General features: G+C 35.8%; 3 protein-coding genes across 4 annotated transcripts; all 3 read right to left on the minus strand.

Moving 5' to 3' along the window:
* Positions 1-593: 593 nt before the first annotated feature.
* On the minus strand, positions 594-6,712 carry LOC149732475 (uncharacterized). The gene is made up of 5 exons (XM_089882411.1): positions 5,204-6,712; positions 4,720-4,931; positions 4,321-4,467; positions 2,619-2,769; positions 594-1,850 (listed from the first exon to the last, which is right to left on the minus strand). The coding sequence occupies exons 2-5, from the start codon at positions 4,878-4,880 to the stop codon at positions 1,098-1,100; spliced, it is 1,212 nt and encodes a 403-aa protein (XP_089738537.1). The 5' UTR covers positions 4,881-4,931; positions 5,204-6,712; the 3' UTR covers positions 594-1,097.
* A 346-nt stretch (positions 6,713-7,058) lies between these two features.
* Positions 7,059-16,401, minus strand: LOC149732476 (phosphatidylinositol 3-kinase catalytic subunit type 3-like). 2 transcript variants are annotated; one of them, XM_089882383.1, is made up of 18 exons: positions 16,258-16,401; positions 15,579-15,778; positions 15,148-15,276; positions 14,534-14,776; positions 14,023-14,201; positions 13,525-13,663; positions 12,854-13,071; positions 12,357-12,523; positions 11,943-12,056; positions 11,448-11,580; positions 11,168-11,263; positions 10,723-10,857; positions 10,262-10,457; positions 9,671-9,799; positions 9,400-9,509; positions 8,696-9,021; positions 7,865-8,022; positions 7,059-7,576 (listed from the first exon to the last, which is right to left on the minus strand). In XM_089882383.1, the coding sequence occupies exons 2-18, from the start codon at positions 15,684-15,686 to the stop codon at positions 7,436-7,438; spliced, it is 2,721 nt and encodes a 906-aa protein (XP_089738509.1). In that variant the 5' UTR covers positions 15,687-15,778; positions 16,258-16,401; the 3' UTR covers positions 7,059-7,435. The 2 variants fall into 2 exon arrangements, with proteins under 2 accessions (XP_089738509.1, XP_089738510.1); XM_089882384.1 differs by having other exon boundaries at positions 16,178-16,306.
* Positions 16,402-17,102: 701 nt separating this feature from the next.
* LOC149732477 (uncharacterized) lies at positions 17,103-26,842 on the minus strand. Its single transcript, XM_089882393.1, has 17 exons — positions 26,651-26,842; positions 26,327-26,484; positions 25,813-26,005; positions 25,038-25,265; positions 23,339-23,499; positions 22,859-23,000; positions 22,327-22,551; positions 21,970-22,089; positions 21,452-21,525; positions 21,007-21,064; positions 20,705-20,786; positions 20,536-20,594; positions 20,176-20,222; positions 19,776-19,938; positions 19,256-19,376; positions 18,629-18,765; positions 17,103-18,053 (listed from the first exon to the last, which is right to left on the minus strand). The coding sequence occupies exons 1-17, from the start codon at positions 26,744-26,746 to the stop codon at positions 17,934-17,936; spliced, it is 2,184 nt and encodes a 727-aa protein (XP_089738519.1). The 5' UTR covers positions 26,747-26,842; the 3' UTR covers positions 17,103-17,933.

Below are 26,842 nucleotides of genomic sequence, written 5' to 3' on the forward strand. Positions count from 1 at the left end.
TTGTTATTTTTAAAATGCCACACTTTTATTATAAATGTTCTTTTAATACTGTTGTTACTTGTGTTTTATAAAGTTTACTGTTGTTACTTGTGTTCAAATAAATCTGAATTTATGTACATAATGTACCAGACTTGTGTTTTCATAACATAGTTTTGCATTAAATAAACAAACAATTTTTTTTCGGAGCAGGAGCGGAGTCGGATTTGATTTTTAAAAAAAATTTCGGAGCAGGAGCGGAGTCGGAGTCAAAAGTTTCGGAGTCGGATTGGAGCAGGAGTCCAAAATTTCTGACTCCGGACACCTCTAACTGTAATGGATATTTGTAAAGGGATCTAAAAGACGGGACACCTTCATTAGCACATAATATTTAAATATCCTGATCGTTTTAAGCAATTAACAGAGTTCTGCGGAAGTCGTGAGGATACGGTTTTAAATATTTTGGAATTGTCTTTTTAAACTACCAAATGGGTCGAAAATATAGAATGAACAGGTGTTCCATCCTCCCCAACCCTACTATATAACACTTTTTCTGTCAACATTTTTTTTTACAATAAAAAAATTTGTAACCTGGTAAAAAAACTAAATCGGTTGAATCATTTTAATTACAATTTAATTGCACAAATACGGAACACATTATGCTCAAGGATCCAATACAAAATGACTCAAAATACAAAACGAAGGAAGAAATACAAATATATTGGTGGAATCGAACTTAAAACTTCACCACCTATGGTAGTATTCGATGCTTCAATGGTATGGTTCACCCATGTATTTATGCTGTACGGCCAACGTTTCACTCTCCAAGCAAAACAGTGGATTGAAAATAGGTCTTCCAGTAGAATAAATTCAAACTTATCAATTAAACAGGAATTATATTCTATTCCATATGGGTGGGGTCGTATGACGTTACACGCTACGTGACCTGGTATGCAGTCCAGCTATGGCTTGTTACTTCAACACGTTATTTAAAACGGTAATGTCACATTTTAGCAACGCTGTTTGAGGAAAAACTGATTCTTTCACATTGAACACTGTATGGTAAAGAGAGCTACAAAATTAGCGTTACAGCGCAATAGTTGAAAAAAGCGACAGCTATATTAAGTGCCAATACTTTTGTAAAGAACATTGTCGACCATTTTCGCATCGCCAGGCGACAAGTTTTGTGCGTTTAGTCGATTCCTGTGGATCTTATGTTTCTGCAGCGCGCCCTGTGCTCCATGGGCCATGGGTATGGAAACCCCATTACTTGTATGTGGGCCACGGTCGTCTGCGAAACTGTAGGGCCGTTCTGTTCCCGATGGCCGTTTTAAATCATTGATCTCCCAATACACGTTCTCGTGCAAGTTTTCTCTCGGCACCTGCAACAGGTTCGTGTTCACACCGCTATGTGAAGATTCTCCGCTGGTTGATGGCGTGTTAGTGATGCTACTTGAACTGGACCCCAAGGGGCGGGAGGGGTTGTAATCGTGGCGTGACAAGAGCTCGAAATCCCCGTTGCCATCCACTGTAGCTTGCGTTGTAGGTGAGAACCTTTCACTGCCAGTAGCATCAGTTCCGGTGCTAAAACTCACACTCAGCAAATTCTTCCGGCCACGGTGACTTCCGCGTGGATATTTACGCCTCGCTGCCCTGTGACGCTTGACACGGATGGCAAATAACATGACAACTCCTCCCACAACAAGGCTTCCAAAACCCACGCCTATAATAAGCAAAGTTGTATGTTTTCCCTCAAATCGTGAACCTGTACCCGTCTTCTTTCCATCCGTGCTTTCATACAACTTCGGACGAACCGGAACCATCTGTTTCGGGTTTTCAATTCCGAAAACAGTTGGCTTTACGTCACTGGTAACCTAGTAACGACAAGAATTTTATAAATCTCCGATTTTGTTAAATAATACAACCTTTAACATGAAATGAACGTAAATTTTCTTATAATTATTTTTAGTAGTTTTTCTTTGTCGGTAATGGGCCAGCTCTCTACAGGCCTTTACAGCTCAAGCCGGATGGCGCTCCATGCTATAGAACCTTATTTGCGTATGAGCATGTTTTGTATACTTGGAAATTAAGTGTTACGTACGATTATTAAAGTGTCTAAGAAAGAACATGTTTATTCAGACGTTCACGAGTAAATAAACGTTTGGCTTAATATGCATTACTAACGCCATGGTCATTACACAATTTGTTGTTCGCTACTATTACGTTTTAATGTCAAGTGTTACGTTAATGTGAAGTGTCCTTTGTAATGATGCACCATCCCGATAAACAATGCTTATTGTTTATTGTTGTCGATTTTGATTCATTGACACTGTCACTGGTGGCATTGTGACGTAACAACTATATCCGTAATAACAATACACACTACTATTTGGAAATAAACAAACGATTTGTTTGTGTAGGCATTGTGTATGTATATATAGGCATTGTGTATGTATAGGGACACCCGTGTTATAACTCGACGGTGAGCATGAGGTGTATGAATACGCCGTGCAAGTCTTGTGTATAAGAAAAACATCCATGTTACAACCCGACAGTAAGCATGAGGTTTATTAATATTCTTATCCATACATGTTATAGCCCATTGTAAATTCCCACACACCGCAATAACACGTCAATCTCACCTGAGTGTTAGAACAAGGACCTTCAAAACATTCTTTCGTATCTTCAGAAGCCTCCTTACCCCCAAAACACATCAAGTAACCGATATCACTACGCTGGCCATCTTGCATACCCTGGCACCATCTATATCGTTGCTTCTGGCATTCTGTAGAACTGAAGGATATGCATATAGTTAGTAATGAATAAATGAATGAATGAAATGCGTGGCGGGGCAACTACACTCGTTATACCACAGGTGTTCTGTTCCACACATGCAACCCGTGCCCGCTTATATACGCGTTACCGCATGTGTAACTTTCTTGGAAAAAACTAAACAAACATATTTAGTAATGTCCTCTTGCCTTGGTATAAATGTAAGGTTATTAATATAGTCGTTAACCGTGTAGTGTTTATCACGCCGAATAGAATGTACCATAAGGTTATGGTCTTTAGTGAATTACACCTGAGACAGGCCTGCAACATAAGACACCATATGGAATAATTATGACGTAAAGTTTACGGAAAAAGAAAGTGACGTCATAACTTAAAATTCCAAACCGTACATTTGCGGAAATTTTATACACTGTGACGTCATAGAGAAAAGCGCGATAAACAATCGAATTGATCCCGCGCTACTTTGGCCACTTCCGGTTATTAAGACCGCAGATTGTTTCCGGTGTGATTACGTCACAATGGCGGTCGCCAAAGGGCCGATTAAAAGGGTTTGAAAGGATATTACGCCATTATGGTACAAAGTCTGCAGCTCACAACATATGCAACTATGACATAATACTATATGGAGATAACTCTATTATATGCAGTAGGTGTAACCAATATGGTAACTAAATATGGTGGTGCCATTAATATTGGGGAAATGGGGCAACTATCCTGGTCCATGGCATAGCACGCTGCAAAACCTCACCCACCCAAATTAGGACTAGTATTGTAAAGCTGGGACACGTGTGACATGTGTAAATTGCACAACCTGCGGATATAGGCTAAAATATTAACCTTGTATAATAGGGGGGGAAGATGGGACACCTTTTCATTCTAACTTCTTGTCCCATTTGGTAGTCAACAAAGAACATTCAAAGAATTATAAAACGATAACCTCACGACTCCGATATACAGTTTTTAATTAATTTACACGACCAGGATCTTTGGATATTTTGATGACTTATTTACTTTTTTTATGATACTGTTTTTAAGCAACAAGAATGTCTAGACTTTAGACGTTATTCATAGCAGGACCCAGGACGTCTGGTCTACGAGAGTTCACACAAAGTGAATAAATAAGAAGAATTCGTAATTATTGTTGTTGTCTTAACTATCCGTGACACGCTATACGGTGGGCAGAGATTAAAGATTGACAGTTCGTGGAATAAACTTCAACACAGTACCAGGTATCCCAGTAACTTATAAACAAAGTACCGGTTCGTGGGATAAATAATAAACTGTGTACCGGTTCGTGAGACAAGTGACAATCAGTGTAGCGGTTCGTGAGATAAGTGACAAACAATGTACCGATGCTTGAGATAAATGACAAACAGTAAACCGGTGCTTGAGATAAATGACAAACAGTGTACCAGTTCATGAGATAAACGGCAAACAGTGTACCGGTTCGCGAAATAAACGACAAACAGTGTACCAATTCGTGAGATAAACGACAATGTTCCAAATCAAACCTAAAAATCTAATATACTTTAGAAACATCGAGCCACTAACCTTTCGTTAACTTTAATGCATCCACCCCACATGGACCATCTTCCCCACTCCCCGAGGCAAGACGCTTTGTTGACGCATGGTCGGGATTCACGTGACCGGCACATTGTGACGTCATTAGAAACAATACATGGACGTGAACGGGTTTGTCTATAAAGAATTAACCGCATTATATACATTGTTCAATGTTAGTAGGGTTAATTATATTCTACATGGGGGAGGATCAACAGTGAAGCACATCGGGGGATGTGAGGTTTAAGCCAGAGTTGATCTGTTACACCGACACTAAAAGCTATAAAATGGACAACCAAAAGTCATGTCTACTTATCCACACACTGCAATAATTTCTGCAACTCGACTGTAAGCATTTGAGTAACTTTGTGGATAATTCTTTTTACTTACATCCCGTCTAGTTTATGGCAGTCTCCTCCACCACAACTACTCCATGTATTCCATTCACCATACGTTCCATCGCAACGAACGCATTCTTTGCTCTTCCTTGCATAGCAAAGCTCTAAGTTAAGAACCAACATCGTGCTAACGACTGCGATAAGATGCTTCATGTCTAGGTTGGTAGTTCGGAAATTAGAAATCGACTTGATTCAATGAAATACCTGCAATCACGAGTAAATGTGATTTAATTCGCGTAGTTTATAATGCAACAGTGTATAGGTATAATTGTTTATTTAAAGAAAAGTAAGATACGTTGTAGTTCGATGAATAAAATATAGCGTAAGTCGTAAGATATCGAAAATTAACAGAATGCAGAAAAATGAAAAACGAGTTTGACGCAAAAGAAATGCGTCGTTTAAACAAGCAAGAAGTAAACTATTTACACACTTTTTATTATTTAAAAATGTGAAACAAATAGAAAAGCATTCATTACCTTGTTTAAAAAATAGCTTGAACACCCGGTGAAGCAGTACTGATGTTTTGTCGCAAACTCCAGAAAACAACACAATTGCAGCAGCAAGCATGCAAACCTAGGTACTAGGGTGATGTCACATCTTATGATAAATAACTTTAATCATCAATACGATTGATGCTGATACGCGAATTTCTTGACAATAATTTGTTTTGTAAGTCGAACCCGTTTGACACGAGGTTTGAAATGACGTAAATATGCTAATTTAAGATCTTTCAGCGTGTCTTAAGCGATAGCCGCGATAAACAAAGAAATATTTACATCAGCGTTGTTTAGCGTGGGTTAGCATAAATATATCTTTTATTTTATCGTTATACCGATTTGAGCTACGCTATGTAGTGTAAACACCGGTTTAAAGAATAAACAAAGAATTACCTGCGCTAAACAACGCTTGGGATAAATATTTCTTTGTTTTGTCCCTTTCACGCCGAGGCTATAGCTCGTGTAATGTAATCGCTGCTGTAAAAACAAACAAACAAACAAAGAAATCTACACATAGCTTATAAGATAAACTATATCATTAAGAACAATTCGAATTATCAAACAACTAACAACAAACAAATCAGATAGAATACAGGATGTAAAGGATATCCGGCTGGTGACGCTGATGCTGTGACACATGCACCACCTGTATTTAAATTAAGGACTGACTTCCATATCTATATACTAAGTTCACCAACTTAGTCAAAAACAAATGGGTGACTCAAAAGGTTCTTGGTTCGAAACCAGGACATGGCCACTAAGTTACATACCGGGAGTTTCGTTTGAATTGTGTTTTTTTTTTGTATACACTTGCTGACTTGTAGCAAATATATACAAAGAAATATCTACGCTAAAAAAAGATACGCTGAACAATGCACTGGCTGTATAGATATTGTTTTGTTTGTTTTACACCGAGGAGAGCTACGCTGAAATATAAACTCTGCATTAAAAATCAAACAAAGAAATATCCAGCATTGTTCTACGTAGGTCTACGTAGATATTTCCTTGTTCGTTCTTTGTAGAGGCATTTACCATACGAGTAGCTCGCATCGGTTTAAATAAAGAACGAGTAAAGAAATATCTACATCCAGCGTTGTTCAGAGTTCATATTTCGTTGTTTATTCTTATCTCTACGTCATACATACACATCAGTGCGAAGCAAAATCTACGCTACAGGCTACCGGTGTCGTTATTTTCTAACTTAGTACCACGTTGTGGTACAAACCTGACTTGAACATACTTTACAACTAATCTGCCATACTAAGTCTATACTCGATTAATGTAAGTTTAGCGTTAACGAATTTACTATTTATTGCTATTCAAATCTTACATACAAATCAAACCGAACTGCCCTCATCTCATTCATCCACATCCTATACAAATTAGAAGTTCATAAACTATATCTTAACCTGAATACGACGTATGGTTTTATATAGATACAGCTTCCTGCACATAACCCCTATACAGCAGAAGTGGCATTCTGGCGAAATTTCTGTTCATAAAATTTCACCGAACCAAAGCTAACCGATCGCGTCTATTGTTGCGTAAACAAGTGCTTCCGTGACGTCACATTTCCGTATGTGCATGATGCACGCGCACGCCAACTAGCGAAAGAAACAAATATGAATACACCATGCTGTAACTTGACAGTGAGCATGAGGTGTATGAATACACCATGTGTGTATGGTGTATAAGAGGCACACATGTTGTAATCGACAGTGAGCATAAGGTGTATGAATACACCATGTGTGTTTGTTGTATAAGAAGATACCCGTGTTATAACTTGACAGTGAGCATGACGCTTGTGAACCGACTTTCAGAACATAAAGGGATATAAACGACAATATTTTATTATCCTTTCATAAAACTGTTTTATAATACATTTCCATTACAACAATTATAATAATTGTTCCATTATAATAGTAATTGTGATGTCATAATGTTAAATTACGGAATAAATGAAACTCATTATTGTATCCCTTATGATAGTACACACAGTATCATAATTGCACATTGTTACTTCATGTATGGTTTATATACCACATATAGTCCATACATACCTTAGGCGCCAAACCTGGGGTGGCAGGGTAGGCATTTTTGCACAAGATAAACCATGCACATTACAACCAATAAGTTTTTTCATAAAATGCATCTAATTATCCTGACCTCTCCTGCATTTTAAATGGTTTGTCGCTTATAATTATAATATCCTTATTTTCTCCATGTTTGAGCAAACTTATGTATTTGTTCAACAAACGCAGGGAACAAGGCACTCACGCTCTCATCTATCAGCGCTTGCATGTTACGTACAGCTTCTTCATCACTGAGCTCCAACAAGAACTTGTCTTGAACCTGAAAATAATGAAAAATATTTGGTATAACTGATATGCTTCGCTGTATGATTACCCAATATAAAATACACAACATTTTAAAATCTTGCTTATTGCAATAGCTTTAGGCCTAGGGCATGAGAGTGACAACCAAGTTTCCATCCATAAGGATATAAATGACCAAACCAACCAAAACTAATTTCTGCTCATCCACACACTGCAATAGCTTCAGCAACTCGAATGTTAGCATAGAAGTGGCAACCGTGTACCAAAATTTCACTCTTTCTCCATACATCAGTTTAAGACTTACTTTTTTCACAGTTTTATCAGGTTCCAGGGCAATATCAGGGACACTGGCATCCGTCATTAATGAGAAGAGGTTCAATATAAGGTTAGCATGACGTCGTAGATGTAAAAACGCTGTGTAACAATGCTTGCGGAACTCATGATAATGGTCACTGTTCACACCTGACAATGGATTCATATTACCAAAAAAATCATATAATTCAAATTATCAGCCATACATGAAAAATCCTTCACAAAAGAATATACATGGCAACTCATATGCTGGCACGAGTATATGCAACAGGAAACCCATGTTATAATGACTGTCGTTTTCTGTCGTTTTCCCACCACCCGAGGATAAGACAAGTTACATAACACATTTATTCATTTATTAGTTTAGTTGTTGTGGCTCAATGGTTTGGCGCTTGCATTGTAACTAAAGAATTCAACACTCGATATTGATACCATTGTACTGTCTTTGGGTTGGCATTTGATGGTTATTACCCAAACCTAGTGGTCACTAATGGGTTGTCTAATATTTAGACCTAAAATGTTGGCCATACAGAAAAACAATCAGTCCTAAAATTACACGCTGTCACTCATAAGTGGAAAACCTCTAACAAGGACTGCACCCATTAAGAATAGAATATCAACTTATATTATAAGTTTGTTTTAAAAAAGAAATTGACCATGCCATTTAGGCGAAACATACATCTCTTATTAAACAATTGGTTGAACTTGAATTTGTTTGTTATGTTTTCATAGCATTTTTGTAGAACTATCCTTCCTATATAATATAGACTTTTAATTTATACCTTAACACTAAACACAGAATACATATACTTCCTCATTTTACCTCCCATGGCTTCCACCATTTCCTTGCTTAGTTTCATTGGGGGTGGTAATGGTTTAGGATCTCTCCCCAATATATACCCGAAGTCAATGTGGAAAAGTTCCCCTGTCTTTCTCAGCAACAAGTTATCTAAATGTCGGTCGCCAACGCCAAGCAGGTACGTGATTACGCAATACCCAGCGCAAGATTTTACATAGAGGTCCATTACGACTGGTTCAATCCCATATGAGGCTTTGTCGTTAGGTTGGTGTTTACGGAAGAAGTTTTGGATTGAACCTTCATTTGCAAGGACCTCAGCTACTGAGTTTGATTCAATGAATTGCATGAAACTGTGGGGAAAAATATGTGTCACTTGGTGGTGGGTTAGGTGTATATAATTGAGGCCAGTGGTTTTAGGTTTGAATTAAGACCAGGGTTGAAAAACTAGAAATCCTGGGTTCAAATCCTGGCCAGGTTTGAAGAACTAGGGTCTTGGTTTTAAATCTAGGTCAGGGTTAGAGAACCAGGGATCCTGGGTATAAAAATTCTGGCTAGGGTTGGAGAAACAGAGATTCTAGGTTCAAATCCTAGCCAAGCTTAAAGAATCAGATATCCTGGGTTTAAATCCCAGCCAGGGTTGAATAATCAGGGACCCTGGGTTCCTTCCTGGCCAGGGTTGGAGAACCAAGGATCCTGGATTAGAAATACGCTATGGTTAAATGACTTACCCATGTTTGCAGCTAGTAGCCAACACTTTGTATGGAGTCAACTTTAAATCAAGATTTTCTTTTTGAAGAAGTTTGTCCATCAATGTAATTATTTGTAAAATCAATTGATCCTAAAATATGTTCCTTATTAACATAAAATATGTGTACAGCGTTGGGGCTTTAGCAGATTTTCGAATCCTATATCTTAATACCTTAATAGAGAGAGGTATTACATTGCATTATGCCATGGGTATTTGGATTTTGACTAACTTAGTATATTACTTGAACTTACTTGTCTTAAATCATCCCCATGTTTAAATATAGTGATGTATTGTTTACCATCTGTTGTTTTGAACGGTAGCTTGGCTGGCATGAGGTTGCTTTTGAATAAATTAGCTTGTTCGGCTGCTATTCCATTCACCTGGGTATAAAGGACATGGGTTATAATATGAAACTTCTTTATAACTTTTAACACAAATAAATAGACATCGAACGTGGGTTCTGTAAGATGCAATTACAAAAATTGCTAAAAGAGTTTTTTCGGGCTTACAATATGACAGCAACAACAGCATATATATTTAACACTGATCTTCAGACTAAATGGTTTGTTGAAATGAATGAGAAATAAGCAAGTTGACTCATTGATTCGGGAGATATTCCCTGTTCGCAATTTTTTACCGAAAAACATTCTGTAACACTGCAGTGTAAAAATAGCAAAAAAAAACTATTTATGCTGCCCTGTTCTGAAAAAATATCTGCAACAAAATGGTCAAGTTTTGTCACAAAAAAAGTAAACAAAAATGTCACCGAACGCCTCAAATGTTAACAAATCCCCAAGATGTCGCTAAAACCCAAGTTTTGCCACAAAAACCCAACACCTAACCTTAACATTTGGATCAAGAGGCAATGGCAGAGCTTCAAATGAAGAGAAATTCATGTTCTCCAATATCTCTGTCTCGGCTGATAAAAGAGCACGAAGCTTCTCAATCTTCTTCTTCCTGTTTCCTCCATCCCTCTCCACCAATTCCATCAAACGAACCAACTTATCCATGAACTTCTGTTGGCCAGCAAGTTGGGACCTATTGATGGGTAAGAGTACGTTATGTGGCTTTGTAATTATAAAGAAAGGCAGAAGTTGATAAATTGTTTATCAGTAAATTCCAGAATTGTGTCACGCTTCAGAATCTCAAGTTCCAACCATATAAAATAGATATTAAAAGTTTCATAATATGTTTATTTAAGAAATGGTAGCAGCATCGTGGTACGAGCTCAATATCCTACTGCATGAGGATAAATAGCAATAATGAATAACTACTATACTTGAAAATATATGAGATCACTCACCTTCTAAGCTTACATTCCCTGTTTCCCTTCAATAAAGCCCAACTGAACCTCCTCAACACAGTGACGTACATCTCAGTTACTTTCTTCCTCTCCGCATCTGCTGCTTCCGTCTCTTCACATTCAACCAGCACATACCTGTCAATCAAATGCAGAAATCAAATATAAACTGTCAATCAAAAAATAATGTCAATAAAAAGGTAATTGTTAATCGAACATGGCTGTCAGAAAATTTTAGATTATAATCAAAAGTCAACTTTCCATTAAAATACAACTGTCAATCAAAATTTAGCTGTCAATCAAAATTTAGCAGTCAATTAAAAATTAGTTGTCAATTAAAAGTCAGATGTCAATCAAACATTATCGGTCAATTAAAATTTAGCAGTCAATTAAAAATTAGCTGTCAATCAAAAGTTAGCTGTCAATCAAACATTATGATCTCACCCACCAGTAGAAATAGTTGGTAAGATTCGAGTTCTTACAGGCTCGTTGTATGAGGAAGGTAGCAAGGTCCATATCTTGTTTCGAATCTTTTTGCGAACCACTAGGGGGAAATATGAGGAAAATTATGTGGGGGATAAATATATAAACGGAATAGCAAACTTATAATAAGCAGTTTTTTTTATCAATGTTACTTCTTCATACCAGCTTACAATGTATTAAAACAACATTGTGTTATGATGTCTTAAAACTTTTATTGAATATTACATAACGGACGGTAACCTCACCTGGCTTGCATTGTGTTTACATCATGCTTAGGGAGATCCCCTGTATCAGGAACACTGGGTGCTTCCCCAGGTGAAAGGTCATTCGAATAACTCCGTGGAATTGTGGTTTCTTGTCGTTTAATCGCGTCAAAACCTGGAGTGGTGGGGTAAATGTATTATTGAAGGTATATAATATATAAATTGTTGTTGTCATGTGTTAATCTAACTTAAAACAGCTTACAGCTATTTCACAAAAGTTTTATTTTTGGCATTAACATTTTAATGTTGTATTTAGGTTGGGTTTTTGGAGTAAATACGTAAGTTTGCCAAAAGAGCCTTGTGCAAGGCTGGATTAAAAAGTGAAGGAGCCATCATCATGTCAGTGGTTCTTATGGTAAAGTATGATGTAATAAACCAGGAACATGCTATGTGAGTCAGACTTGGCCCATTGACCCTAATGTATCAGCTAGTTTACCAAAACCGAAAAAACTACAAATAGTTACAAAACATTCCTACCTTCTTTGATTTTGTCAAAGTTTTCATATTTTAGAGCTTGAACAAGTTGTAGAAGATAAAGAACAAGATTTTCATCTGTGGTTTGGCTGAGAATCTTTACAGCATAACTTCTTACTGTGGTTGGGAATTTGAATTAATGGTTACTAACTTAACAAGGATTTGAACCTGGAATCTCATGGTTAAACCTTGACAGCGAAGAGAAGTCAAAATTAACCCAGTGGCCCCTAATGGGTTGTTTAAATGGGCAGCTATACAGAAAAAAACCCTAAAACAATTAGCCACAAAGTTACATATGCAGTAACTCGTAAGCAGATACAGGGTGTATGAACACCACTGTTATAATGACTGTCATTGCCCCACCCACAAAAGAGTAAATAAGTTAAATTTAGTTTATTCACAATGAAGCAACAATACCTGTTGGATTCTGGAATCTTGGAGACAATAATTCAAGCGCATCGACGACGTCTATAGGAGCCCACTTCTCCAACATTTGTAGCGCAACATTGCCCTCTTGTGGTCGCTCCCATGTTACGCAACGAAGGAATTTTGTGAGCGCTTTCTTTTGATGCATTAAGTAGTATCTGTGGTGGTGGTAGGTATATGATATAGTACTTAAGCACTGTGCAATTTTGAGTATATGGTACAAATGTTAACCAGACTAGTCTAAGTTTCAGATGCAATTATTCACACAATTTGCGCATACCGTTGGATTCTGTTTTACTTTCCTTCTATTCTATATGGGTGAGGTCGTACAGCAAGACACGCCATGGGGTCGGGAACTTAGGCCGGAGTTGGCTTATTTCTTCAACACCCAGGGTGCTACCATATGAACCTCATAAATTCTTCAAGTTATATTTAGAAACCATATATTTTTTTTTGCTTTTTAAATATATTCTAAACAGTTAACAAACCTAAACTTCCACACGAGGTCCTCTTCTTCCTCGGACAAATTTTTTGAAATCGGGTAATCAACAATATTCATGAGTTGGTCACGCACCACTGCATTAGGTTTAAGGTCATGTTGCGCGGTTCGCAAACTACGAGCGAGTTTGTGATGTTTTTCTTCGATGAGGTTCGAGTGAAGTAACTCGTGGTCTGGGAGGACAACGAGTTTGGGGTTCGTGCGGATCTGGAGGGGGTAATGTTTGATATAAGTTTGAGCACGTCACTTTCCAACGTAAGAGGGTGTTGGGGTAATGGGGCAAATTTGGCCTAAACCCCAGGTCCCCAAGGAGTAAAAAATTTAAATAAAAAAAATATATGAGTTTGGTATGGCTTTTTTGGTTGTTGTGCTAATGAATTATTGATATTAACTTCTTAAATGGGGTTTTGGGTTAGTCAGAATTTGACTGGCTTGTAGATTATGTTGGGAATACTAGGACATGATTGGGTATTATTGACTGAATGAATGTAACTTATTTACCTTTATTTACAGGGCAACGGCAGTCGTTATAACACTGTGCCTTAATTTCCAGGCCCTAGCATAACGACCTCCATATAAAGTCTATAATCTCAATTATTTCTTCCTTATAATCTCAATTATTTCTTCCTACCTTATATAATCTCAATTATTTTTTCCTACCTGTACAGGCTCCCCTCCATCCTTCTCAAAATAAACGATTGAATAATTAACGTCTTTGTAAACCACGGCAGGGAACTCCACCATGAGGTACATGAGGTTCTGCTTCTTCTTCTCTTCCTCATTGATCACTTCAATCTCCCTGGAATGTTGTTCATAAGGGTTAGTTTTGTTGCAGCTAAGGGTAAATTAAAAATTTTTTTTTTACAAAATTTTACACTGCTGTTTTCATATTTGGGGTAAATATTATTGTTACTGAATGTCTGAATGTATATATTATTTGGATTTAACAGCCACACTTTTAAGTGCTGTTATTCCCCACACTTTTTATTCATAGCGTGTTTAAACGACAGGTCTAATTACTGTTGATTCGTATTTTTTTCTGTGATTAAATAATATTACTTCGCTATCGTTTTTGAAGTGAAAAATTAAATTATGTTATGTTATTACTAAAGGTAAATATTCATTATTGTTGTTACTAAGCGTACAAACTTCCACCACCTGAATGTGAGCCTGTCCAGCCAATCAACTTTGGTCATGTGACCTTCCCTGTGCTTCTTGGTAAGCTTGGCTAATCTTGTCATCTGTTTGCTTGCATGAGGCGGAGCTTTGTAAGGTGTGGTGGTTGGTACACCACCATCTGCTGGTACATCAGGCCATACACATACATCATGTCTGCCCTGTGGAAATGCAAGGCTTGTTTAATAGTAATACCACATATATGATATGGGTATTAAGTTTGATTATAACTAATCCTTTATGGCCGTTTTTATTTTATTGTGTGAAGACCTTACAGTGAGGCAGCTATGGAACCTGCGATTTAGACCTTGCCCCATTACTATCAACTGTAGAGTAATACATACATATTTTGATGTTCCAAATAAGTTGTATTATGTTATTTGACCCGCTATGTATTTAGTTAATATACATAGAGCCAGAAGTATTGAAATATTGTGTTGTTAAATAAGGATTACTGCCTAGCATGTTAAAACGATAAAGTTACCAAATTTACCTTTTTAAATGTTCCATATTTCCCAAACAATGGAATTGTACTGCCCCCTACTGGTAGCGGTTTCCCAGGTCCGTGGGTGTCCCACACCGTCACCGTAGCAACAGCGTGTCGAGGAAGCTCACTAAAGCGTATTGGAAGTTTTAGCCACTCGTTCCATGAATGTAGACTCCGACCAGGGGAGGTTGTGTAGTGTCGATATGCTGTTTGTACTGGGAGACAAATCGCTTTACTATCCTCAAATACCTGAAGTATGTGGAAAAGTAATAAAACTGGTGAATCTAACCCTAATCTGGTGCTCATATAGCAAGACAATTCTTGTAAAAATATCTCTCTCATATTATACAATTTGCTTGGCTAGATTGCTCTTGCCTATTTCACAGCATCAGTTCTATTGGTGGAGATGCCGCATAAAACGTGGGATTTTCTACTTAGTTTTAAAGAGGCGCACAAAACATTTTTTGCCAGTTTTAATAGAAACATTAAATCCCATTCATGTTAAATGTTTCTGTTTAAGAACCAAATGTTGATTTAACAGTCCCATTGCTTTATAAGTGTTTGTTATTTTACCAATTTAACAATTAAAATAAAACAACCCCTACCAGACCAACACTAACCTGTACAGTAACATACATGTGGCTGTCATGTTCTTGTTCAATTTCTCCTGAATCAGAAAACTTAAGGTGCGGATCGGCCAGTAGTTCCTGGTATCGACGTTTCGGTCTCGAACCTTCAAGACTGCATATCTATTTTGATGTAACAGCTTGTTTATTTATGTGTGCGTACTTAAAGACTGTAATTTTGTTACTATATTCCATATTTAGTTTTGCTTATTAATCTTCGCATTTATAATTGAATAGACAAATTCAAAATATTATAAGTAATATTATTATTAAAAAATTAATTAAAAAAAAATAAAATAAATATTTTTAAATAAATTATTGTTACTATATTTAAAAAAAAACAGTTAAAAAAGGCAAAAGCTCATACAATTATTTATACATAAATGTGTCAAACAGATTAAAACTGAAGGAACATAGTTTGTTACCTTTATAGTCACATTTACATCCAAGTCACAGCTGTAAACATAATGGAAACGGTCAGATATTGGTGGGCGTAAAGCATCAGTGTTGCTCAATGAAGTATTATCACTCATGGTTGTATTTGTTTAATCACCGCTGGAAAATTGACTGGCATCACTTTTGCGAATCTCAAAGTTTCCACTGTATTCGTTGCACTTGTAGAAAACTGAAAGAGAAAATGTTTTTTCATTGATATTGGGTGTTAGTTTGCCGAGAATGGCAAGTGATTTTGTTTACAAAGTTTTTGTTATGGTTGGCAATTTTATTTCCAATTTGAACAATTCAAAATAAATGTATTACTTTACACTTCAAACCTATGTAAGCATATAAACGTGAACATAATATATGCCTATAGGGTAGATACAATAAATTAGGATCCATCAGTGAAGAATCCATTAGTCAATTAGGGCAATAGTAAAGAATCCTTTATTACGTTACAGATTGGGCTGGTGGAAAGTGTTACGAGTTGGTAGTTAAGGGATGGTGGTTGGTTGTTACGTTTTATGGTTAACAAATAACGTAGGGGAGGATTGTTCACTAGCAGTAGCACCAAACAGTGTTGTACCTTATGATAAAATTGCATCCATAAGATAGTTTTTACAAGTCAGCTGACATGCAATTCAAGTAATTTGATCTGTTGTTTACCTTCAAGTACCCGACTGTTCTTACTAAACAGATGTTTTCTGTATTCAATGTCTCGTTCGATCTTCTTATAATAACAATACGCAGCAAGAAATCCAGAAGCTTCAAATGCGATTATAAGTTTTGCTTTATATTTCATTTGTTTTTCTGCAATAAGTTGTGCCTTTTTAGGGTAGAAACTGGCGGAAAATACTGAATACCAAACACTTTTTTGGTTCCAATACAACAACAAATCTTCTATAAAGAAATAAAAAATTGGGGAATACCCAGTACAAAGATAAACAAAAGCATTTCGCAAACTGTTAGGGGAGCACATTTTTTCTGGGACAATTTGTCATCAGCAGAATATAATATATAACGTGCTGCCTAAATCTTCGGCATTACTGAATTGGTGCAGAATATTATAAAGTGCAGTGAGTACTTACTGTTTTCGGCTGCTACCCGAAGGAACAAAAACACAATCTTGTTTCGATACGAAAGAAACGTCTAGTTGCTCAATGATCTATCTAAACTAATCTTGAGCAGCTGTAAATAGCCCGTATACCGGAGAATTTATATAAACATACTGTAGCCGTCAAGTTGAAAATCACTATACGTTAAGAAATTTGAATTGTACGAAAAATTTTGGTTTTGGTCGGTCTCTGTAGGGCGTAGGCAGTTTAAACGTCGCAAAAGTGTTCGAATTAAACAAGAAATAAGTGATCAACCGGTGACGTCATGAAATGCATATTTTTACTACGGGACGTCATTATGGGGTACACAAGTGTATGACGTAACATAATCAGTTTTATGACGTCAGAAAGTTATACGTCACACAAGTGAAGTCATATATAAATCAAAACAGCCAGTATGCTTGTTCATGTGTATTTCAATAAACTGATACACTTGGTAATAAAAAAAAACAACATGCCTTATACAGAAGGTTATTTAATGTTTGATTTTTCTACGAACGAAATACACTTGAAAAGAAACTTATGCCTATTTCTTTTAAAACTTCAAGAAAGTTACAAGTTAAATGCTGTCCAACTATTTTGGGCTGGGAAGTTATTAATAAATCCATGTATCGAATATTGTGGTATATATGAAGTCAAATACTAAACAGAACACCTATTTATATTTTGACAACTTGAAATTACCATAGACAAAAAACATTTATGACATCATACAACATATTGTCATTATTAGAATTTACAAAAAAGGCAAGAATGCCAAATAAAGGAAGGCAGTTAATTGGATACATATAAGCCACTTAATTATGTAAGCAGCACTTTTACATAAATCTATGGTAAAATATATGAAAAGTAAAAATCTTTTGATAGGGTGCGTATAAAGTTACAGAAAACTGGCATATCTTATACTGTATTTAATTTTAAGAGCTTTTGTTTGCCACACTTTTTTTCAAAAATTAACAATTTTTATAAAAAAAAATTCGGCGAACGTGGCGTGACCAAATAGTTTGAGAACCACCGGCCCAGGGCTCAAAATCTGTAGCCCATTCCAGTTTTGAACAGCATTAGATGGTTAACCATTTCATAACCTATACTGTAACTGCCTGGATGTACCTCTGCAAAGGACCTCACTATACAGATGTTATCTTTATAAGTAAGGACATCATATAGAGCTGTTCTATTTATCAATGCTGACACACAGAACTGGGATTTAAGGTTTGAAACTTAAGATCAGTAAGCAGTGATGCTTCCACAGTGATTAAATATTGATTCTTCACAAAACTTAAGTTGCCATATCTTTCCTGCCCATTGGTTAAAACGAACAGAACCCAATAATTGGATCAGGTGTTTCTGGAACGAAAATATTGTATCAGTGGAACAAAAACAATGAAAATGTAATAAAACAATGTAGTAATGTTTCCGGAACAAAAACAATGTATTAGGTTGGGTTAGAAAAAATGTTGCAGTTTTTAGGGAAACAAAAAAAAATAATACATACATAATACAACTACAATCATTGTTGGTGATTAAATACTAAGTTTTTTTTCAATTTATTCTTAATTTATTAAATTACGATGTCTTTACAAATATTCATAATTTAGTGAAATGAAATTATGTGCTATGTTTTACTAAAACTACCATATATATTCGACTTGAACAAGAAACTGATGATGATAATTTAGGAGAAATATATACCATAGGCTCATAGAACACAATTGATTGGACTTAAATAATGTTTATCACTTATTTCGTAGCACATGTTTTAGAATACTGCCTAATTATGAATGAATGAGTATATGTAACATACTTTATCTTAACGTGGCCGAACACGGGTGTTTTGTTTTATACACCACGTGCCAGTTTACAAGTTATCAGGAATATATGGGTGTGCTGCGACGCCGGCATTATTTATGATTCACAATTACCTCTGTTTCATCTTCATCAAGATTGTTATCCAACAATTCATATGCACGATGTAATAATGGGACACCCAAACCTTGAATACAATCCTTCCTTAGTGCCACAATGCGGTCCATTAGTTTGCCCGTGGATGCTAACGTTGCTGTAAAGTAATAATGGTTATTGTGATGATGTTTTATATAAGTATAAGAAGTAAATGCAATATGCCACAATTCTCAGGTGTGCTTAACTGAAGACATTACTCTTATGGAATAAAAACTATGTTGTTAAGGGTCCGTAAACTGCCTTAGTTGGGTCTAGGAAGTAGCACCCTGGGTGTTGGACTTGAAGTAATAGACCTATATCACTAAACGCGGCACCCATATAGAATAGAAACTATATTGCTAAGTGTATATAAACTTCCTTAGTAAGGTTTAGATGGTAGCACATTTAGTATAGACAGATGGTAGCACATTTAGTATAGACTGATTCTTTTCAAATCTTAAAAAAAAGAAAAATATGTTATATTCGAAAATATGCTGAGGTAATAGGTCAACTGTGTTCTAAATCCCAAGTCCTTAGTCCCTGACGAAGACTTCAACCACAGAATAAAATCAATAGAAAACATACTCATTTGAATCGACTCTACCAACCTTGTGATATCCCTTTACTTGGCAGCTTGGGTTGTTCTACCTTAGGAACCTCAGGCACGATAACTTTAACTTTGGTGGCACGAGGTGTTGCGTTGTGTGGTTGGTTGGTGGGTGGGGGTGGCTGGGTAAGTAAAAGGGGGTATGATGGTTTGATGATATGTATTGGTAAATCTTGTATAGAAATCTGACATTGGGCATGAGGTGTATCACTGTATCGGTAAACTATGTACGTCTAGTGTAAAAGAAGACACTTATGTTCTAACTTAATAAAGAGCACAAGGTGTTTGAATATACCATGTGTGTGTAGTGTATAGGAAGACACCCATGTCACAGGCCCCAAACTTTTGAAAACGCAGCAATGGCAAAGGTACTTAGATTGCTAAGTAATAGTTTTTGTATAAGTTTACTAATTAATGGAATGCAGAAAACTCTATACTAAGCTTGCTTACCCTTCCACCCCAAGTTTTACGCATACAACGATTGCTATAGCTCAGCAGTGAGCATGAGGTACAAAACTTACTGGTTTTTCCTTTAGCGATGTCACAGTAGATGAAGTTTCCGAACCCTCGGACACAGGTGATAATTCATGACTCATCGGTGGGGAATCCCCATCTTTATTATCGCTGAGTCGTAACGTTGTGTGAAGTAAAGTGAAGAACTGGTTTTCTTCTGCCTTGTGCTCACTATAGAAATAATATAACATGTTATTAAAAAGATAGAAATCATAAAACAGATGATATATAAATAAAGACATTTAATTTAAACATTGAAATGTATTCACTTAAAATCAAAAACGGAATCTTTTTATTTTACCATAAATAACAGTGAAAATAACGGAAAGGTCAGTCATGAAGAATTTAAAATACAGAACCTCGATAATAATTAGTGTGTTTTAATAATATATTATATCTATGTGAAACCTTTTTTCGGCTGAATCCATAAGAGATGTTTGCGAATCTTGTCTTTCCTGTGAAATAGGATTTCTATCAATTACTGTTAAACAGAAAAAAATCATCCGTATATGTGGTAAGTAAGTTTCTACCAACGAGGATATAAATGACCAAACACACCATATGCCTGCTTATCCACACACTGCAATAGTTTAGCAACCCGACTGTGGGCATGGGAGCGGCAAACATAGATAGGTCACCAAAGTTTCCATCCACAAAAACATAAACAGTCAAACCAACCAAAAGTAATGTCTGCTTATTCACACACTGCTATAGCTTCAGCAACTTGACTGTAGACTGGCTAAAATAAAATAGTATCTAGCTACTTACATAATTAGGAGACAGCACAACAGGGGAAGGTTTCACTTCTAGTTTTACTTTTCCACTACCTGTTAATATAAGTAATATCATGAATTCATGAATCATATCACATAGTTCTTATATTTAAACCCGTTTGATACATTTACCCATTAAATAACAACAATTATTGTACCGGTACCTTCATTTTCTATGTTGGAAATTTTCTTATTTTCTAAATTTTTCTTTTTTTCTCTCCTTCTTCGTTCACGAGCCGAACTTATCTAAATAATAAGTATTGTGATGTCATATATGCAGTATTACTGGCAGGTATATACCACTTATTTTGTAAAACAACTGGGCTTTGGGGGGTCGCAAACCTTACATTTAAAAAAATGAAAATTATACAAAAAATATAAAAAGAGTAAAGTTTTTTAAATATTTTTTATTTTTTTATTTTTTTTCTGCCTGTGCTACTGTACGTAGGTAACCATGTAAACTTACGCGAGGTGTTTTGTCTTCTGTGCTTGAAACCGGTGATGCATTACTTGATTTTGATGAGCTGTAAATATATTAGTGTATAATAAGCAGATAGGTGAGGTCATAATAAAATATCAAACATAATGTGCATGGTTGTTTTTGAGTTATTACAACAAACAAATTATTCTACATCGGGGGTTCTTATCTTTTTCGAGACACGCACCTTGACAATACCTATAACACCTGCACCCAATGGCAAAAAGGGTTTTAGGGGTCGCGACCTACCTTTTTTTTAAATTAAAAACTTATAGAAAAACAAATAGTTTTTTTAACCCTTATTTATTTGGCTGCGCCATTGCCTGCCACCAACTTTGGAGCTCAGGAAAGCATGTTTGGTCATAGCTCATACGACATTTTTCATCTCTTGTAGGCCCTTGTTCTAAAAACTGATACAAAAGTCCGCCCATACCTGTTATTATTGTTGTTGGTTGGTGTTTTGTGTTTAATATCCGAGATATGAGGTAGGGGTCTTGCTATGTGTTGCTGTTGAAGTATAGTTTATGTTACGTTGTTTTACTTGTGTGGGTGAGATAATGCAGTAAATACTTGAGACATGGAATGTAGGTATATTACCCCATTACCCCAACACCAATGTACCAATGGTGCTACCATCTAAACCCCACTGAGGCAGTTTATAGACCTTATAATAAAGAATTAAATATTCGATTCAGTAAGAGTGAGGTACAACTGGGACCTCGGATGTAGGTCTATTGCCCCATTACCCCAAAACCCATGAATAATAGTTCTAATATGGAGATTAAGACCCAACTACAGCAGTTTATAAACCAATAGTTACTAAACCACTGCATATGAAATTTTTAACATCAATAAGAGAGATTCTGTCCTATACAGGTGAAGTTTCAGCTAGGCCACCTATTTCAATTACTACTTTTTATAAGCTAGTGAATAAAAAATGACCCATCTCACCTTCCTATCACCATCCGATGATCCCGCTGATCTTACTCTTCCTTGTTGGTTGCCATGGTTACCACATCCACTATCACCATGGTTACCAGGTGTATGAATGGATGGGACAATTGGAGGTGTCTAAAGTTAACAGGTTTTAATGAAAACTTGGTCTACTTTCATGGTAAATGTAATGAAACTTATAAAGCTGCATGAGCTAATTAGCTCTTTTTGCACTGATGATAAACATAGTGAAACATCTGCATAAGCCTCTTACATTAACATTATCATATTGAAATGTAAGCTAAACTGACATGTGTGGACTATATTCTACTCTGTTACACTGGCAATTGAAACAAATATTGATAAATAAATGACCTGTTTTCGTTCATTGTCTGCACTTTTACATCGTTGTTTCTTTTCTTCAATAGTTGGTTTTACAAGATTTCTATTTTCATATTTGCTCTCATCCACTTTATGATTAACGGCCAAAACTTTCACGCCTGGTTGCTTCTTTTCAACACTTGGTGGGGGTATGTCAACTTTTCTAACGGCAGGTTGGGCATCGGGATCCCTTGTGTATTTGGGTTGTGGGGACTCAACCTATATAAAGAAAAGGGTTAAATTTATGGTTCGGGGTAAATATAATTCTAGTAATGGGGCAATACAAGTCCCCCCCCTAGTTTAAAAGTATAAACAGAATAGATAGGGGAAATGTGTTATATGGTGTATAAAATATGAGAATGCATGAATATTACTACTTTACTAAAATTGATTCAGTACTTACGAGGTTAAATTGCTTACCAGATTAAGTGGTTGTATTATTTACCTTTTAAGGGGTTTACAATTTACATACATACAACACCCATGACCTGACTAGGAAAAATATTACCCCATCACCACTACTTACCTGGATGGCTGGTTTCACATCATATTTATCACCATATTTCACGTCATGTCTCCCCGAGTCACGGGAGCTGCATCGACTTGATGTTGATGATGTCGATGTTTTACGTGATGATGTCACACGGGACTTTCCCGATGTTGGCCTCCTATTATGACATCATAATTAAATTGACCAGTCAATTTTCACACTTACTGGTGAGCTTATTGTAGTGTAAGAGGGATCTAAGATTTAGATATATTACCCTTTTTTTACCCTAAATATGAAATTGCTATGTCTAGAAACTACTGAGGCAGTTTATATTCATTTATTGATAAAGATTTTAATCTAAAAGGACAGGGTTTTCACTGAGAAACACCTGAAACCTGGAATGTAGGTCTACTACCCCAATACCCAAGCCCCAGATTTTTACCATCTAGAACCCACCTGTCACCTACTATATATTGGGTAAGGACAACTCATGTTATCATCACACAAAAAAAATACCTTGATCTGCTGCTCTCATCCAGGAAAAGTTGGATATGTTTCTTGATAAATGGATTCCTGAGAATACGATTTACACTTGGTCGTTTTTCAGCAGTTTGATGCAACATTATTTTGATCAACTCACATAGTGGCTCACTGTACATGGCTGGCATCTTAGGCATCTGGGGATTGAATAGGACTATAGGAGTAGGCATTAATAAACAGATTAAAAATATTAAAGCTAGTTAAATAGAAGACACACAACAGTATATGCAAGCTAAAGGGTTTTCTTCATGATTTCTTACAATCAAGTTTTTACAGGCTATTAACTCTTTAACTGCCCAAGGCGACTAAAGTCGCTCTGGGACCACACGTCACTTAAACGGCGATTCTGTGGTCATTTCTCCATTATCGATCCCAAATTTGGTTTCATTTGAAAGAGGAAGCAATTTCCTTTTGATTTCAGCAATAAAAAATATATCAACGTATTTAAACATTTTGAGTATTGTTTTGTCAAAGTTTTTGAAGATTTTTAGCCAAATTTAGCCATTTTCCTTTAGTTATGTCCCCAATTTTGCTGTAATCTCCTGTTCGCGCCAATTCGGAGTTGCAGTAGGGGATTCCCCTTGTATTCAAGCGTTGTTTAGGCTTCGCAAAGCATTTTTAGCTTTGAAAACTCATTGTAGGGGTACTAGAACAGAATTTTTGTACAAAGTAGCTCAAATGGACACTGGGACATATAGGCTTGCATTTTCTTTGCTTTTATTTGTTGAATGAGCTGGTATTACTCTAATTAGTGTGGTTTATATGTCCAAAATAAGCAAATCTGTTTGGAGATTAAAAATTTCAAAAATTTATGACTATTTTGCCTGACTACTTTTTATGATATTTGTACTAAAGTTTATGGGTAAAAAAAATATACATATTATGTTTTGAACGAGATTTGATGTTGTATTTAGCAGGAATAGGACCTATAGGATATTCAAGTGAAGAAACTTTACTTCCTTTCAATGAAAATCAAGGGAATCATCCTGAGGACATTTCAAACTATGTTTGATGTTTCAAAGCTTTGTTATTTACTTTGTTTTGTCATTGAATTTGTGTTTTCTAGAGCCTCATTGATGAATACAACAGACCACAATTTACTTTATTCACTGAAAACAATAAGTTTGTCAACAGCACCAATAGCACCATCATTAGGAGGTTCGAAAGTATGACGCCAATGGCTCTTTATGAGATTTTTACCTGTATGAACATGCTAGAAGTACATTTTATACATCAAAAGTAAGATAATTTGATACTGATTAAGTTTGCAATGCATTACTTTTGGATATTTTTGTTCATTCCTGAAATATTCTACATTGAAAAATTCATTATGACGTCATCGTTATTTTGATGACGTCATCAAAAAATTAAAAATATGAAGTTAAAGAGAATTTTATACTCTTCAAACTTTCTATAGCATGTTTTGCTCTAACTGCTATAGTTTGGCTACAAAATCCAATTAGATGATACCTGGTCAAAAATTAAAAATTTTGAAAAAATAGGCGGCAGTTAAAGGGTTAAAATTGGTTTTCGACGTTTTTTTAATATATCTATATATACCAGGGGTTTCAAATTTGACATTTAGACTATTTTGGTCTTCTTTCAAAAGACCTTTTACATATTTTTACAGCTTTTACATATCGAAAGGATTTAATGCAAAGGTTTTATAATTTACCTTTTTCTTGAGTATTTTATAAACAAGAGAATTCATATCTTTTGCATTGAACGCATGTTTCAATGTTGTCATCTCATAAACACAACAACCCAACGCCCAAACATCAGATTTATGATTGTATGGTTTGTTGGAAAATAACTCTGGGCTCATATAGTATGGGGTTCCTATGAGTGTGGTCGCCATATCTGATGCTCCTTCTAATACACGAGCTATACCAAGATCACCAACCTGCGAGTTTGTTAGAGTTATGAGCCATAGTCATATGTGTAGTGTTAAGGGTGCCTGGAATAAAATTTGACCCAATTTTTAATAAAATGCCACTCAGATTTCGGGAGTGACAGGTCTGTGGCATATGTTTTAGAAGTTAGAACCCCAGTAATCAATAATGTTCCCTATGTTTATAATGAGTAAAGACTATGACTATTAAGTACAACTGCATTTTAGCAATTTCACCATGGAGATTCAATATAAGATAGATTATTGTTAATCCATAGGGGTTTAATATTACTCAGCTGCTACAAGCTTATTACGTCATACTGGACAGTGGTAATGTAGTTTTTGTATGATATAAACCACACTTAAAAACTGGAATGTAGGCCTGCCATATTCTATAAGGGCAAGGTATGTGAAACATACAACACACCTGGGGAAACACTAAACAGAGTGTGGGTCTATTAAGACTATTACCATTTTACCTCAACACCCAGGGTGCTATGGTGTAGACTCTACTAAGTCAATTTAAAAACACTTAATTAAGAACCAACTAAAAACTTACCTTGATCATTTTAGCTTTAGTGAGGAAGATATTTTGAGTTTTTAAATCCCTGTGTAGAATATGTTTCTGGTGCAAATACTGAAGTGCCATGCATATTTGTATGAACCATCGAACTACTTGTACTTCAGGTAAAAATTCATCTTTTTCTCTTTGCTCTCGAAGTTTTGTGTAGAGATCACCCCCCTCAGCAAACCTGGAGTATAGTATTATTTTTAAGTCATTGTTTTTAAACTTTCTATAGTATTAATATTGTTTTATTGTGAAACATTGCAATAGACATTTTAAAACATTTTACACTTATATTTTATTAAATTTTAACTAATGTTAAAGATACTGCAGGTATAAACAGTATTGTGTATATTTTTTGTGGCTGGATAATACGCTTTTAGTTTTATTTGCCATTGGCCTATAATCAAGTCCAAATCACCAAATATGATGCATTTTATGGGAAAAAAGACTTTGCCAATTTTTCCAAACTTGTCAAATCAAGTTTTTGAGTCACCTACAAACTTACCCCATAACAATGTAAAGAAATCCATCGTCATTCTCAAACGAATCTTTATAAGAAACAATATTTGGATGTTTCAGTTGGGATAAAAGTTTCGCTTCTGATTCGGCAGCTTTTCGTTCACGTCGAGAAACTTTCTGCAGTGCCAACTTCTTCACTACATACTAGAAGAAAAAAACGGTTATATGTATAGAGTGTTTGGTTATCATATAACACAGAAAATCTAATATGGTAACTGACTTTGAGTTTGGGTCTAGCTCCATTAAGAGAACTAAAAAATAATTATTACAAGCAGAAATTGTATATAAAAGTAAAACAATGGTTTTAAACCTGCTTTCTTTCTTTTTTATGTTGAATAAGATGAACTTCTCCGTAGCTGCCTTTTCCAATTGCTTTCAATATATCATAATCGTCAAGGCCTCCCATTTTAAAGGTTAAACAAAATTCGAAAAACAAACAATATCACTACATACCTATGTCTATTTAATGTCAATTTATAGGTGAAAATTATTGTTTAATTCG

Source organism: Ciona robusta, chromosome 8 (genome assembly GCF_009617815.1).
Source record: "Ciona robusta chromosome 8, ASM961781v2".
Lineage (NCBI taxonomy): Eukaryota > Metazoa > Chordata > Ascidiacea > Phlebobranchia > Cionidae > Ciona > Ciona robusta.